General features: G+C 33.3%; 1 protein-coding gene across 1 annotated transcript; it reads left to right on the top strand.

Moving 5' to 3' along the window:
- The first annotated feature begins 6,618 nt into the window (after window positions 1–6,618).
- Window positions 6,619–16,527, top strand: LOC132051807 (folate-biopterin transporter 1, chloroplastic-like). The gene is made up of 9 exons (XM_059443028.1): window positions 6,619–6,827; window positions 8,263–8,492; window positions 9,387–9,451; window positions 9,538–9,700; window positions 13,886–14,034; window positions 14,130–14,375; window positions 14,463–14,631; window positions 14,727–14,819; window positions 15,785–16,527. The coding sequence occupies exons 1-9, from the start codon at window positions 6,749–6,751 to the stop codon at window positions 16,076–16,078; spliced, it is 1,488 nt and encodes a 495-aa protein (XP_059299011.1). The 5' UTR covers window positions 6,619–6,748; the 3' UTR covers window positions 16,079–16,527.
- The last annotated feature ends 709 nt before the right edge of the window (window positions 16,528–17,236 follow it).

Genomic DNA, 17,236 nt, shown 5'->3' on the forward strand with positions numbered 1-17,236 from the left:
GAATACATCACGACATCTTACTAAAAAGTATCAAGAAATTATCAACAAGAACGGGGTATTATCACATTTAAGATAAACGTTAACTTGTATCCTTCTTTTTTACCGTCATATGTATGAAAACTCTATAATATGTGTATATATGTTGTATGTTTAGTGTATAATTTCGAATTACTTGTACAAAATGTAATTTTGATTGCAGTACGAGCTTCCACCGAATTTCTACATAATTGATGGTGTTAAGAAAAACGTGTACTTGTGGAAGATTTCAACCGGATGAGATACCATGGGCATGCTATTTTAGTGTATAGGCACCAACATGGAGCGTTTGGTTGGCTATAATAAAAAAAATATGTAAAAACAACTAAAACCAAGAATACTTAAAAAAAAAAAGTCAACACAACTAAAAGTGCGACTTTCCTTGAAGCATATATATTTTTTTTTTTTAACTTTTTTCAAGGGAAACTTTTAGTAATGTAGCTAAGTGTGTCCTATAAAACATAACTAAAAGTATGCCCCATAAGGCGTAAGTTTTCTTAAGGTATAACAAAAGTTTGCCTTATAAGGCAAAATTTAACAAAATGTTTAAAAAAAAGGAAATGCTTAAAAAAATCAAACAATAAAAAAAAATTCCTTCACAAGTGTATGCGGGGGGCATAGCGAAATTTAAAAATTTTTTTTCAAATTTTTGAAGGTTCGAACCCGGAACCATGGGTTTTTTCAAAAACTAAAGCCCAAAACGTGGTACAAGACGTTTAAAGCCCAAACATATTTTTAAATTGTCGTTACGTTCCGTAAAAAGGAAAAGTATCATTATATTTTGTGATAAAATCAAAGTCTATGTTATTTTCCCTTTAAAAAAAAATATATGAGCCCACATATTTTAAACATTTTTTTGCGCGGAGTGCCCTTCTTTTGGGGTGGTCTTTAAATTTTGCCCCTCATATTTGTGGCCTTTAAATTATGCCCCTCATATTGGTCTTTAATTTTTACCCTTCGCATTGCAACTTTGAGCTTTCATGTAAAATGAGGTTCCGAGTTCGAACCCCCGCTCAAGCATAAATTAAAAAAAAAAAGGTTTGGGTCGCGTGTATGCCGGACCCGCATACTTTTGTTAAGGCAATATACTTGGCATAAATGCCGGTCCCCATAACTTTGATAATTCCTTCACAATGGGGGCATACTTTTAACGGGCAAACTTTTATACGACCCGCATAACTTTGTGAAGGAAAAAAATGCTGACCTCGAACAATTAAAAAATGCTTAATTAATACTTTTAATAGACAAACTTTTATCTTAATCTCGCATAAACTTGTGAAGAAATTATCAAATTCTAAGATACTTAATAAAGTTTAAGTGGTAACTTTGGTAATTCCTTCACAAATGTATCGTGGGGCATAGCGAAATTTAAAATAGTTTTTTTTAAATTTTTAATCGTGGGTTCGAACCGGAACCAACGGGTTTTAGCAAGCAAGCAAAATTTAAAATTTCAAACATATATATATATATATATTTAAAAACAACTACTAATATTTTAAAAAAAAAATTGTGGCCCACATATTTTAAACAACTACTAATATTTAAAAAAAATTGTGGGTCCCATATTAAACACCAACCAGTAATTAAAAAAAAAAAAGAGAAGAAAAACAAGTGGAACCCACCACATCCAAACTCACAAGAAAAAAAAAGTGGATCCCATATTAACAAAATCAAGCAATATCAAAAAAAAAAAAAAAGTGAATCCCATATTAAAAAAACAAACAAAAAAAAAATCAAACAATTAAATCAACAAACAATGTTAAAAAAAAAAGTGCTTAAAAAAATCAAACAATTAAATCAATAATGATGGATTCATTGCCACATGAGTATCAACCCATTAGAGGGAAAGCAAATGAAATTATTAGCCAAAGAACATACTTAAAATACAAAAATGCTTAGAAAATCAAACAATTAAATCAATAATGATGGATTTATTGTCACATGCGTATCAACCCATTAGTGAGAGCCCACCATCTCTAAACTCACGGAAAAAAAAAAGTGGACCCCATTCGTCGTCCGTAGCCCCTTAAAAAAAAGGGGTGGGCCCCATACTAAACACCACCAAGCAATATAAAAAAAGTGAATCCCATATTAAAAAAACAAATAATGTCAAAAAAGATACTTTGTATTCGTAGAAACACTAATATAATAAAGTTTTAGATACGAACATTTTAAACTACAATATTATATTAATCGTGTTTTGAGCATAGTGTGTATATATATATATATATATATATATATATATATATATATATATATATATATATGCATAAAAATAGTGCAAACTAATAATGTCCAAAAAAAAAAAAAAAAAAAAAAAAGGCACCCTATAAAGGGTGGGCCCATACTAAACAACACCAAGCAATACAAAAAAAAAAAAAAAAAAAAAAAAAAAAAAGTGGAACCCACCATCTCTAAACTCACGGAAAAAAAAAATGGACCCCATATTAACAAAATCAAGCAATATAAAAAAAAAAAAAAAGTGAACCCTATATTAAAAAAATAAATAATGTCAAAAAAAAAAAGTGCAGACTTTGTATTCGTAGCAAACACTAATATAATAAAGTTTTAGATACGGAACACAAACTATAACGTTATATTAATCGTGTTTTGAACATAATATATATATATATATATATATATATATATATATATATATATATATATATATATGCATAAAAATAGTGCAAACTAATAATGTCCCAAAAAAAAAAGTGCGTCCCAAATTAAAAAATCAAACAATATTCATGTAATTTTCAAAGCATCTCATTAAGTCAATAATGATGGATTCATTGCCACATGCGTATCAATCCATTAGTAGGAGCAAATGAAATTGCTTTTCTTCAAAAGGTTATGTAGTCAAACCATACAATTTTCTTTCTTTTTTTATATTAACTTGAGATCTAATCTAGATATTAAACTGTTATATTTGCTATTCCGCCATGTCATTTATTTGTTATGTTTACTAAAATAAATATACTTAAAATATTTATATTTTAAAATAAGATAGAATTTAATTACTTTTTTATTTTTATGCTTACTCTAATAAATGTGAAAAGAGATTAATGTCGTAAAAAAAAATATACCAAATGGAGATCAAATAATGAATAAGGTAAATTAGTCCAATTATAATTCTAATCGACATTTACTTAAAAAACCATGCAAAAGACAACATGACAAGTAAAATGAGCTAAACGGAGAATATTTACATTTTATCTCAAAGAGAGGAAAATAGTTTCCTTTTAAACAAGTCTTCTCTTATAAAAAATATTAATAAATTTGCCGATTTTGTATTCGTAGCAAACACTAATATAATAAAGTTTTAGATACGGAGCACAAACTACAATGTTATATTAATCGTGTTTTGAACATAGTGTATACATATATATAAACAGTATCCAAACACAACTACATACACATAGATGCACTATAATCTAAAGTGTTGGGCCCGTGCTGCGACCGTCTAGTCAATGGAGAAAAGCAGTTGAGTCGAAGGTCAACTGGATTAGGACGAATGTGTGCTCGGTATGGAAGAACATGTTTCATACAGATTTCCTGAAAAATATTTTTTTAGAAAATAAATGAATTTCTACTTATTTTCTCATGTTCGGTTGGCTAGTTGAAAATAAGTGAATTTCTTACTTATTTTCTCATATTCGATTGGTTGGTAGAAAATATTTTTAAACACTAATTCTGTAACTATTTAACAACTATTAGCTTAAAGGAGTGTAATCACACATTTCGGTTAATTGAAGTTCTAAAGTGCTTAGTCAAATAACACAAGGATCAAAATAGGAATAAGGTGATAACTCAGGGACTAAACACGCTATTTGCCCTTTCCAAAAAGTAAGATTTAGCATTCCAAATTATGATTTCAAATGTTTTAAAAATGTTCAACTTGACCTTTAAGTTTATATTTTGTAAGGAAAGATCCATAAGTTGGTTAATATATTTTTTTAAATATAAAACTTGACTCAAAGTAATAATGTTGGTTCATCTTCTCGGTCATCTGATCGAAAATGCATGCTCAACATGAAGAGATTGTATGTACCATGTAGGAGGATTATATTAAAGATTAGTTACACTGCAATTCATATACAAGTTTCCTTTTTAATGAACTAAAGTTCGATCAATAGATATTGTATTTTTTAGAAATGTCTTCTAGTAGCGTATTACCTTTGCTATGAAATATGGTTTGCAGATAAGTATTTGATAAAATTGTATAAGAATTGGAGAATTTTTGATAGTTTTTACAACTTGTGGGATTTCATAATTATGAGGGAAAATACAACTTAAGAAATCCAAATTGTATGTCCAAACAAATCTTGAACTTCAAATCAACTTAATTTCAAATCATGTCCAAACGGGACCTTAAACTTTTAATTTTACTTTAGTGATAAATTTTTATACACACATAAATGAAATAGCATGCTTAATACCATAATTTATATGTTTTTATAACTCCTCAAATGTTATAATATACTTAAGATCATAAATTTAAGAAAGAGGGACGAAGAAGGTAATGAAATTTTCTTGAACAACCCAACTTCCATTCGGGCCAAAGGGCACATATACTCTATTTGGGTCACCATATAAGTCATATTCATAATGCGTAAAAGTTTGCAAGTCTACACTCGAAACAATTTAACTATACGGTGCTTAAAGTTAGGTTTGACAAAATCTAAATTCGAAAAAAAAATATTTGAAGTTTTATATGGTTGAAGCTCAGGCAAACTTCAAGCACATATGACAGAGGTTCAACCATATATTACTAAATCCAATCATTTTGAACTTCAGCCTTTTTCACCTAAACTTCATGCATTTTTACATGAAGTTCATCCACATGTAGCTGAAAGTTAAATCATTTTTTGCGTGAATTTCAAGCAAGAATGTTCGAACTTCAACCATATACTCCCCCCGTCTCAATTATGTAGTAATGTTGAAATTTCGAGATTCAAATTTCTAAATTTTGACTGTAAATTCGGACATTGAAGCTTTGTGCATTTTTCAAATAAAATTATTTATTTGGAAACTACGTCAAAAAAATACTATTAATCACAATATTTAACAGCTTAAAATGTTCAAAAAGCATATAAAAATTGTTGTAAAGAAAAACTTGATTGACACTCGAAATCGAAAAGGTGCCACATAAATTGGGACGGAGGAATTATAATTTCAGACATCACTCCAAAATGAATAGATGTACAAAAAAGGGTGAAAATCATTTTAGTCCTCCAACTTTACTCTAAAAATCAAATACCTCCCCCAACATTGAACAATTGACATTTTCATCCTCTTATCTCAACTTTCGGGTATTGACTGGTAACTTTAGATTAGTTGACCGATCATTAAAGGGGTAAAATGAAATTTCACTTATATTCTTAATTAATTAGTGGGTGTCTTAATTAATCATATTATTTTCCCATAGTTTTCCTCCGTTAAGTAATTCTAATGCGTCTCTGTCTTAATTAATTTCTCTCAGCCTAACCAATTCTTCATATTTTCAGATAATCTTTCAAACCCTTGTAAACAATTGTTTACGGACCTTAAAACAATTGTTTACCGATCTTACTTTTCTCGCCTTCTTAACTGGAGTTGGTGAATTTGGTGGAAGAAAAATGGGAAGAGTATGAGGAAATGCAAAAAATCTGAAAGAAAAAATTGGAGAAGAGTGTGGAAAGAATTGGAGAAGAGTGTGGTTAGTTTAGCAGAGGAGAATCGACATATTAATAGCTTGCTTGAAATTGCTTTGATGGAAAAGGAGGTAGCGGAGAAGAGACATTAATAGCAGCCATTTTGGATTTTCATCTTTGCGTTTGTCTTGACATTTGAAAAGATGAAGAGCAAAGGTCACCAGAGGCAAAGCTATTCAAAAATTCAAATATTGAGATGACAAATTCCAAATTAGTAAATAATTGTTACAAGGGTCTGAAAGGTTTCGTGGAAATATGAAGAATTGGTTAGGCTGAGAATTATTAATTGAGGTAGAGATGCGTTAGAATTACTTAATAGAGGATAATTGTAGGAAAATAATATATGATTAATTAGGGCACCCACTTATTAATTAAGAATAAAAGTAAAATCCATTTTACCTCTTTAATAATCGGTCAACTAATCTATAGTTATTGGTCAATGGTCGGAAGTTGAGATAAGAGGATGAAAATATCAATTATTCAATGTTGGAGGAAGTATTTGATTTTTAGAGTAAAGTTAAAGGACTAAAATGATTTTCAGCCATTTAAAATTAAATCCAAATAAAATACTTATCAAATTGTTTTACCTAAAATCCGATTGATGGCTTACTACTTCTCAAGATCAATTCTCCACCGTTAACAAGGCACGTGATCATTTTCACCATATTTATTTCTGTGTTGACTGATTCTAAATTTTATCTAATCTCCACTCTTCAACTTTTAATGAGACATGTCATTATCTTTCCCTAAATGCGTCCAAGTCACCCATCTTAATATTTCTAATTCCTGCTAATCACACTTATTAATGAGAGTCAACTTCTGCATTTTGGATTCAGCCTGGATCAGCCAGTCATTCTAAATTTCATTTTCTTATTATTATTAAATAAAAACCAGAGAGGTTACGAACTACTAACAAAAAAATTAGTTTTAAAATGGCAACATTAACTTCTAATTCATTCTCAATCTCCCCAAATCCAATTTTGGTCTTCATTTAATTGTCATCTCCACCTGATACTAAAATGTCAGTCAACGTTGTAATGCCGGAAAACTCTGTCCAACAAGACAACGATGACGAACCGTTGCTTGATTCTACAAACCGTAAGTTATGCACACATTATTACATATGTAATGTCTGTATTGCGCAATATTTATTTTTATCAAATGTGTGTTTGTATCCAATTTACGCATCACTCTTTCCTTTTTAGTCAATAAAAAAGAAATGATATATTTCCAGTTTTAGTAAAAATTTAAGACTTTCCGTTTTACCCATAATAAGATATATAGTTACACAAATATATATGACCATTTTAGATCACAAGTTTAAAAATTTTTCATTTCATTCTTAAACTTCGTGTTAAGTTAAACACCCTTTATAAAAGACAAAGTATTTTCTGAGCTAATTTTCTAGGAAAGGACATAGAGAATAACGGTTAAAAGTTCCAATTTTCAAGTACATGGCTGTTCATTGTTATGACTTATGATTACAAGTTTGATAACTGGCCGTTGAAATTTTCTGTTTGTTTAAATACGAGTACCAAATCAATATGGTGTATGACGTAAATCCATATCATTCATGCTATAGGAATTGATGGAAAAACTGATAACTGCCATTTAAAGACACGGAAAATGCTAAGCATATACTGCAGCTCAAGTAGTTGGAACATATTATTACTTCAAATTGAATTGTCTGCGTAACATTTTGGTGCATGTAACATACAAGCTAAGGGACAAATTGAATTGTCTGCATAACATTTTTGTGCATGTAATATAGAATCAAGTCCCTTATATGTTGGGAAAATTCTAGAAGATTTTCTATGGTGCTTTGAACATATCAAACTAAGGAGACACACGTGAATCTTTATGAAGCAGAGGAAAGATTTGCGTTAAAGGTGCAAAGTGATACCTGGAAGAACTATCTTAACTCTTTCATAGTGCTCATAATTGGAGGGAAAATGGATGTAGAGGATTTCAACTAGTTAGGATTAAGGGTTAGTTGATTGATTGATTGAATGATCCCATTTTCACAAAATGGGATTTTCTATTTTTATTTTTGATAACCGAGAAATCCCTGAGGACCAATGTGGCGCACACTGAAAAAACTGAGAGGATTATGGGCCTATCCCTCTACCCTTCTTCACTTAAATACCAAGCTTTTTGTCTGCGGCGGGGTTAGAATATTTGTGTATGTTCGGGATTAGTACTTCAAAATGTACATACTGTCTTAAACCCACGGTGCTCTTAAGCCGATAGAGCAGCTACTCATTGAAGTAAGACTTATCATTGGTTTTCTCCAATATATTAACTAATGTGTGGTTTTCGGTGTAATTTTAGCAGATTTTTCTTTGCTTAACCTAGTCATTCTGGTTGTAGGTGCTTGATATTAGCTATACAACATACCTATAGGCAAGAATTTTCCACTAGGATGCACAATTATCAGCATATTGGCATGAAAGAGGATAAAGGGTTATCCATGTTCATGAAATCTGGCATAGGTTCGAATATTCATGACATTTCCCTATCTGTCTATGTGCAGGAAAAGGAGATCTCCTGAGAACCACTAGTGATGAAGATTGTAGTTCATCTACTAAAACTGGTCCTCACGGGGACAAATATCTTATTAGTTCAGCCAGATGCTTTGGGGTGGAACTAACCCCAGATAACATTGCAGTTGCTATGGTATATTTTGTTCAAGGTGTCTTAGGCCTTTCAGATCTAGCTGTTAGCTTTTATTTGAAAGATGACCTACACCTAGACCCTGCGGAGGTATGCCATCTTCCCGGGGAACACTTCTTTACATTTTTGGTTGAGCTTCCACAAACTTGTATTTTATCCAAAAGTGCTTATTTGAGTAGGAAAAGTAATTATACTTCGTGAAGTTTTACGTGGATTCTGAATCTAAGATGCATTAAGAGTCAGTTATTTGAAATACAAGTTTATTGAAATGAAAATCTCCACTTCCAATGGTTCATCTCACAAGTTTGCTCATTCTCCTCCTTTTCTGTCGTGTCATTTCTCTTTATGTAACTAGCTTAGATTGAGGTATAGTTTTTGTTGTTGTATTATTCAACATCTAGATTTCATATTTTTTTCTAATTTCAACAATTACAGTGTTGCAGTTAGAAACTATTTCTATATTACTTTTTGTCTCCTTTTAACCAATTACATCATCATTCATCAGAGAAAGTTATGAAGGTGTCTTGTTCAATTTATTGCCCTTCAATAGTCATATAAATGTAGACATACTTATGCATTTATGTTAATGTACACACCATATCCTCCTCTTCTTTAGAAGGGTAATATGTATAAGGAGCTTTCTATGTCATTTAACAACTTCTTATCTATTTCTTCTCAGATCACTAAATAGAGTTGATTGGACAATATGAATTAACCTGTGGGCATTGTATTCATCCTCATCTAGGGCCTGGAACCATGAAACTAGGCATATCATTTTCTGAAATTGATTCATAGTTTTCTGTCAAGATTTGGAGTATGATATTTCCAATTTACGAATCTTTGCCTCAGATTTCTGTCTTCAGTTGGTAAAGGGCATCTTAGAATGGAAATTATTTGACGCTGTGTCAATTTTATAATCTGTCAGTGGCACCTTCTTCTATGGATTTGAGTTCAATGACTGACACATTATTTGTGGCTAACTAGACAGCTGTGATATCTGGTTTCTCAACATTGCCATGGCTTGTAAAGCCATTATATGGATTCGTCAGGTTGGATTTGGTTACATTCATCCTTATTCCTCTAACTAATTATTTCTAGTAACTAACTTTTCATGACATTGGTTTTACTTTTATAGTGATTCCTTCCCACTCTTTGGATACCGGAGAAGGTCATACTTGGTTGTATCAGGACTTCTTGGAGCACTCTCATGGTTTTTGATGGCCACCTTTGTAGACGGCAAGTATGGTGCTGCTTTATGCATACTTATTGGTTCTCTTTCTGTTGCTTTCTCAGATGTTGTAAGTTCCTTTCGTTTCTAGTTGGTTTCAGTATTTGACTTGTGGTGTTAGGTTTGTTACTTAGTAACAATAATGCAAGCCTGTGCTCTACATTGTTTATCTAAACTGTTTTTGACTTGATCAAGAGGCTGACAACAATCTTTTTGGGAACCTTCAAAATTGGTGGACACACTAAGAGATTGTGAACTGAAACCAGTTTATTAGCAGCTCCCTGCCGTAAAATTAATCCTCTTTGTCCTGCATGTATTTCAGTTCATTACATTCACAAGTTCTTGCTAGTTACAACTTACACCTTAGCTTGACTTGGATTGAAGTGACTGTTTTGCCTTTTGAAATTTTGAAGTTAGTCAGTCAGACAGTTCTTTGGAAAAAGGGCCAGAGATAAGGTCTGAGACTCTGAGACATGATCTGAAGTTAAAGTCTAGCAAACAGCTGTGTCGAAATAAAAAGATAAATATGAAAAGTTCTCAAAATCTCAGTTATTCAATTGTATGACTACCTCACTTAAAGCTTTGGCTATTAGAGAGGACACACTTATTTACTTGTGTATGATTTTAATACGCCTTTCACATGCAGTCCCCTTTTTTTTTCATGGGTCAAACACATGAAAGATGTTAAATGAAGGGTGGTAGTGAAACTTGAACACGGGATTTCTGCCTGCTCTGGTAACATATTGTGTTGTGTGACCATCGAATCTAAAAGCTTAAATTGTTAGAGATAACAGTCTTTCATTTACTTGTGCCTTCAACATCATGTAAAGTCCAAAAAACTTACTTACTAAACTAATTCAACCAGAAATTATGTATAAGAATGGCCAAAATCACATCTTTAATCAGTGTTTTCTACAAAAAATGACCATGTTTAACTCCTATGTATGCTGAACATGGTTTAGGAAGAATGATTCCAACTTGCACTAGGAACATACACAACTATCTAAATGAAGTGTATGAAGCAGTATGTGCTTCACAGGTTGTATCTCTCTATCTGTGTACTGTTATCATTTACACTCAGAAGAAGTATGAAAGAGAATGATTTTATCCCTTTGTGTTTGGGTTATTGCTATTGAGTAGGCAAATGACTTGCTTATGCTTTCTGAAACCTATAAGGTTAACCTTGTTAGACAGAGCTAACTTTTATGCCAAATGACTTCTTCCCTGCCATGTTATCTGTTTCACTTTAGTGCTGACTTCCTGTGGACTATTGACATCTCAAGCAAATTTGGATCTCTTTAAATCATGTGTTTTTTGTACTGAAATATTATTGGCATTTGTTAAAAGGAAATCCTTCCTCCTAGTGACATGGTAAGTGTTCATTGTTGAATGATGAAATTTTAAATCATGACCATAATAAGTCGATGGCTATGATGCTGCCGCTTCTTATATTCTAGAAAAAAATACACAATAGCATAGCTTAGAGTGAGAGCTATTATCAATTTGAAATGGAATAACTCACCAAAAATCCTCAATACAAATTACCGAAGTATATAGGTGGATAAACTATATAATCTTTGTCAGTTATATTAACAAGTTTTACTGGGGATTAACTGGGGTCACAACCTAGTCGCTACTCATTGCTAGAGACCTAGCTCCTTCATCATCACGTATTCATGTTTGTTTTGAAAACCGTCCCATTCCACAGATGCATCGCATGATAATTGACTCGTCGGATTTAACCACTTAGATGGAGAGTTCCCCGTATTCCATTTCAGTGGCAATTAGAATAGATCTAAACGGATTGCGCGGTACCCCAGACTGAAGAAATTTCAAAATGAATTGAATATCAACATAAGGCCCTGTTAGAATATTTGCTTTTGGACTGCAGTAACTTTGTTTTACTGCTTTTGGATAAACTTTGTTTTACTGTTAGTAATTAGTTAGTTAGAAATATATTCTGTAGAGATATTCTAGGCTAGGTTGGTTAGTTAAAGATATACTCTGCAGAGTTATTTTAGGCTAGTTTATGATTATCTTTTTATTGTTTTTTTTTTCCTATAAATGAAGAGCTAAACATAGCTAAATAATAAAATTCCCTTTGACTACATTGCAGTATATTTGTCTCTCAGTATTTTTTCTCTATTATTTCCTACATTTCTTTGTTAAAAACCAACAATTGATATCTAGAGCTATTTTCTTGAGGGATCTGTGAGTGAGATGGATTCTGAAAATAGCTTTTCTCAAATAGCTCCTCCTGTCTTTGATGGTGAAAATTATCATCTATGGGCAGTAAGAATGGAGACTTATCTTGAGGCTTTAGATCTTTGGGAGGCCGTGTGCCGTGGAAGAGGATTATGATGTTCTTCCGCTGCCAAATAATCCCACCCTGGCCCAGATCAAAAGCCAAAAAGAAAAGAAAATCAGAAAATCAAAGGCGAAAGCAACTTTGTTTGCTGGTGTGTCTGCAACAATTTTCACAAGAGTTATGGCTCTCAAAACAGCAAAAGAAATTTGGGATTATCTGAAGGAAGAATACACAGGAGATGAAAGAATACGAGGCATGAAGGTGTTGAATTTAATAAGGGAATTCGAATTGCAAAAGATGAAGGAATCTGAGACCATCAAAGAGTACTCAGACTGGCTTCTTGGCATTGTTAACAAGGTAAGGTTGCTTGACACTAAGTTTAAAGATTCAAGAATCGTTGAAAAACTTCTTGTTACGATGCCTGAAAGATACGAAGTATCTGTGACTACCTTGAAAAACACAAAAGATCTGTCCAAGATTACTTTGGCAGAATTGCTAAATACATTGCAGTCACAAGAGCAAAGAAGACTTATGAGGCGAGATGGTATGGCTGAAGGAGCCTTGATAGCGAACCACAAGACTAAAAGCAAGGGTGATAATTCAAAGAAAAATTACCCACCTTGCCAGCATTGTGGCAATAAAGGTAATCGTCCATTTAAATGTTGGAAGAGGACAAATGCATAGTGCAGGATCTGCAACCAATTTGGTCATGAAGCAGTGATTTGCAAAAACAAATCGTCAAAATATGAAGCAGATGCACAAGTCGCCAATGAAGAAGAAGAAGACGAAGACCACTTGTTTGTGGCAACATATTTTTCAACCAAGAAATCTGATTTTTGGATGATTGACAATGGTTGTACAAACCATATGACATATGATAGAAATATTTTTTACAGAGTTTATGTCAATGGAAAACAAGTTAGAATCAGGAATGGTGACTATATTCTTGCAAAAGGAAAAGGGAATATTGCAATCAAAACAGGCTCAGATACAAAAATAAATTTAGATGTTCTTTACGTGCCTAATATTGATCAAAATCTGTTAAGTGTTGGTCAACTAGTGAAAAAAGGATTTAAATTGTTATTCGATGACAAGTACTGTCGAATCTTTGATGCCACTAAGCAGGAGATTTTACGAGTTAAAATGAGGGGTAAAAACTTCTCATTTAATCCAACAGAAGATGGGCGCATGGTGGAAATTGCAAGACCAAAGATGAATTGGCAGATTTGTTCACGAAGTCAATTCCAGCCAAGTCTAGAGTTTGCAGTTCCAAAACCAAGGAGGATTGTTAGAATATTTGCTTTTGGACTGCAGTAACTTTGTTTTACTGTTAGTAATTAGTTAGTTAAAAATATATTCTGCAGAGATATTATACGCTAGGTTGGTTAGTTAAAGATATACTCTGCAGAGATATTTTGGGCTAGTTTATGATTATCTTTTTATTGTTTTTTCCCTATAAATGAAGAGCTAAACATAGCTAAATAATAAAATTCCCTTTGACTGCATTGCAATATATTTTTCTCTCAGTATTTTTTCTCTGTTATTTCCTACGTTTCTTTGTTAAAACCCAACAGGCCCAGATGTAACCTATGTGGAGCAAGCCTACACTGGCCTGCAACTGCTTTCTCATTGGCTCCATTAGGGTTCGTAGTCTCATCCTGAAAAGTTTTTTTTCTTTCTCCGGATATACTCTCAACTTTCGCTCCTATCCTATCAACAGGTCAGTCAATATCAGTAGTGGAGGAAGAAGCTTTTGGTGTGTGGTTGGGGTGGGGTGGGGGGGGGGGGGGGGGTGGTGACGTGATTCTTGAGCTTGAATTTTAGTTGTTACTCATATTACCAACTCTATTTGCTGCTCAAATGGAATGAAGTTTATCTTTGTTCCTCTAGCTGATCTCCAGCTAGTTCTCCTATTTAGCCAGGATATACAATTGACGTATGATATAGGTTGTAGATTCCATGGTTGTTGAGCGGGCGCGTGGTGAGTCCCAAAGCATGTCAGGATCTCTTCAGTCACTTTGCTGGGGTTCTTCAGCATGTGGTGGAATTGTCAGTTCTTACTTTAGTGGCTCCCTTGTGGATGTTTATGGTGTGAGGTATGATATTTTTTCAGTCTGTTGAGATATTGTAGCCTGTGTTGGTCTGAGCAATGTTAATGGTCGGTTGGTTAATTATCTTTTGGTTCCTCCAGGTCCGTTTTTGGTGTAACAGCATTACTTCCATTGATAACATCTGCAGTAGCTCTACTTGTGAAAGAGGAGCCTGTATATGGCCCAGCAAGGGGTGTCTCTTTAGGCAATGGCTTCTTTGAGAGTTCAAAAAGTAGCATTTTCCAGTTATGGGGAGCTATTAAGCAGCCTAGTGTTTTTCTTCCCACGCTATTTATTTTCCTTTTCCAGGCGACACCACAGTCAGGTTCTGCTATGTTTTTCTTCATGTATGTTCAATTCCAAGTTCAAGTCTCTTGTTCAGATTATTATTAAATGCAAGATGCAAGTTTTTAACTGAAGTTTGTTGATTGTAGAACCAATAAGCTAGGTTTCACTCCAGAATTCTTGGGCCGCGTTAAGCTTGTTACTTCAATTGCATCACTTATTGGTGTCGCGCTTTATAACGGTTTCTTAAAGAAAGTTCCTTTAAGGAAAATATTCCTTGTGACGACTATTATTGGTTCAGCTCTTGGGATGACCCAGGTATCTGTCCCAAAATATATTCTGTTGTGTTGTGCCTTTCTTTTGGCCCTTTGTGGTGGTTTAGATTGACTTGTGCGTACACGGCGTGTTGATAGGTTCTGCTGGTAACTGGATTGAACCGGCAGTTTGGCATTAGTGATGAGTGGTTTTCAATTGGGGATTCCTTGATCCTATCTGTTCTTGGTCAGGTAATTTTCTGTCTTATTGTTAGTTCTGTCTTCTACTGGCCTAGCTTTGGACTGCTTCGCAGGTGGATTAACAATCCTGGTTCTGTGATTTCCCTTAATTCACACAGAAAGAACATTCTAAATCTTGGACTCACTGTGTAATCCAAAATTTCTGCAGTTGATGACTGGAAAAAAAAGAAGTGCATGAACACATAGCAATTGGTAGGATTTAATTGTCAACATGGAACTGAAAAGAAACTCATTACAATTAGCTAAACAGGTGTGTTTGGCTGATAAAAATTAACATTATGACTGGATCTTTCGTCTATTTATCTGAAAGACCAAAGTTGGAGACTGTAAATCAGTTTTTGGAATTTTTCACGTCTATAGATTGTGAGAATTCTAGTCAACAATAGATTCAAGTTAATAACTATATAGGTGAGCAAAAAAACTAATAAATTTATGAACAATAGTGTTGCACATAAAGACGGGGGAAGAAGCCATTACTTTTGTCAAGGTGGTGTTGTGACACAATCAATTCACTGTCTAGCCTTTCTTTTTTCTGTTTTAGCCATTTTAAGTAAACCTCTTTTAGCTATTGTCTTTTCATTACTTTATTGTATTTTATTTGGACCCTTACATTAAGTAAGAATCTAGACTACATTAAAATTGTTGACTAAAATAATTAGGGGTCTTACTTAGTTAAGAGTCTACACAGGTTATGTAGACTGTAAGTTAACTGTGAAAGGTTAAACCTATGCACAGTTATACACTCTTGTTGTTGCTTGAAATGTTACCTAAAACTATACTAAGGCAAAGATCCTTAAGATCACATGAGTGTCCTAAGAAATCTACCCTTTTTTCCCCCCTTTAATTAGAAATGCAAGTCACATACCTAACTGATCAGTAGGTTTTGATTCTTTTGAGAGTAGAATAATGGTATTCGGGCAACTACTTGGGGATTATCTAATTTCTACTTTTTTCAGGCTTTTTTCATGCCTGTTCTTGTATTAGCCGCAAGAATATGTCCACTGGGAATGGAGGCAACTTTCTTTGCAACACTTATGTCCATAGCCAATGGGGGAACTACCCTTGGGGGCCTAATTGGTGCAGGTCTAACTCACATGTTTGGTGTCACCAAGAACAGATTTGACAACTTGGCTCTCCTAGTAATTGTCTGCAATCTCAGCTCCTTGTTGCCTTTACCACTACTTGGCCTTCTTCCTCAAGATGAACCTGATTCAGAGGAGAATACTGATATTGAGATGACGCCGTATTGAATTCCTGCCTTCTCTGCATTTACCATGATGCCGTAAAATTACTCATGTGGCCATGGATATGTTGATCGTTTTAACTTACTTTAACTGCAGCTTTTCGAGATAACAGTAGGAAAGAATTCACTCATGTAACCAGAAATGCTAATATGGAATGACTAAGTAGACGTTTGGACATGCGATTTCATCTCATGAGATGAAATCAACGTTTGGACATGCGATTTCATCTCATGAGATGAAATCCCAAATCATTCAAAAAAGCATGATTCGGGATTTGAAATCATGATTTCAAAAAATATAAATGTAAAATTTGACCCATACGTTTATATTTTGTAAAAAAAGACCCATAAGTTGGTAGATATATTGTTCGTATCATGTGGGAGGATTATATTAAAGAGTAGTTGCATTACTATTCATGTTAAATTTTTCTTTTTATTGAACTAAAGTTTGATCAATTGATGTTGTATTTTTTAGAAAGGCCTTCTAGTAGCATATTAATTTTACTATGAACTATGATTTACTCATTTGGTAAGATTATATAAGAATTGAGAAAATTTTGATGGTTTTCATAACTTGTGGGGTTTTTATGTTTACAAAAAAAATGTAACTTAAGAAATTCAAATTGCATGTTCAAACATGATTTCATCTCATGAGATTGAAATCATGTTTACGATTTCAAGTCATCACTAGAGAAAAACTGTAGGGATTAGTAATATTTTACTGTAGCTATTAAGCAACTAGTAGGAGCGAATTCATGAGGGGCTTCCAATATTGTAACATTTATTTTACAGGATGGAGAACATATAATTTTATAGATGTCATATCCATGAATCCGTGTTGGTTATTTTCTGAGTAAATGTTTGCTGCATATCTTGGACCATGGCTGCCATTGGCAGTTAGTGAGGACCTTGGAACTTCTTACTTACGAATGGTAACTAGCTATGCAAATAAACTTTCACGTAGCCTGGCTCTCGATACTTTGGAATCAAGTGCAACTAAGTATCTACTAAAATTTATGTAGTACAAACTCAAGGATGCTCTTTAAGGGTCTTACTTCTTATTTTTTCTTTTCAAATGCTTGTCGTAGTGGCCAAAAGAAAATTTGGTGACCCTTTTGAAAGGCTGGTGTTTAATTTTGATCCCGTTAATGACAAATTGTGCAAA

This window comes from Lycium ferocissimum, chromosome 4, assembly GCF_029784015.1.
Source record: "Lycium ferocissimum isolate CSIRO_LF1 chromosome 4, AGI_CSIRO_Lferr_CH_V1, whole genome shotgun sequence".
NCBI lineage: Eukaryota > Viridiplantae > Streptophyta > Magnoliopsida > Solanales > Solanaceae > Lycium > Lycium ferocissimum.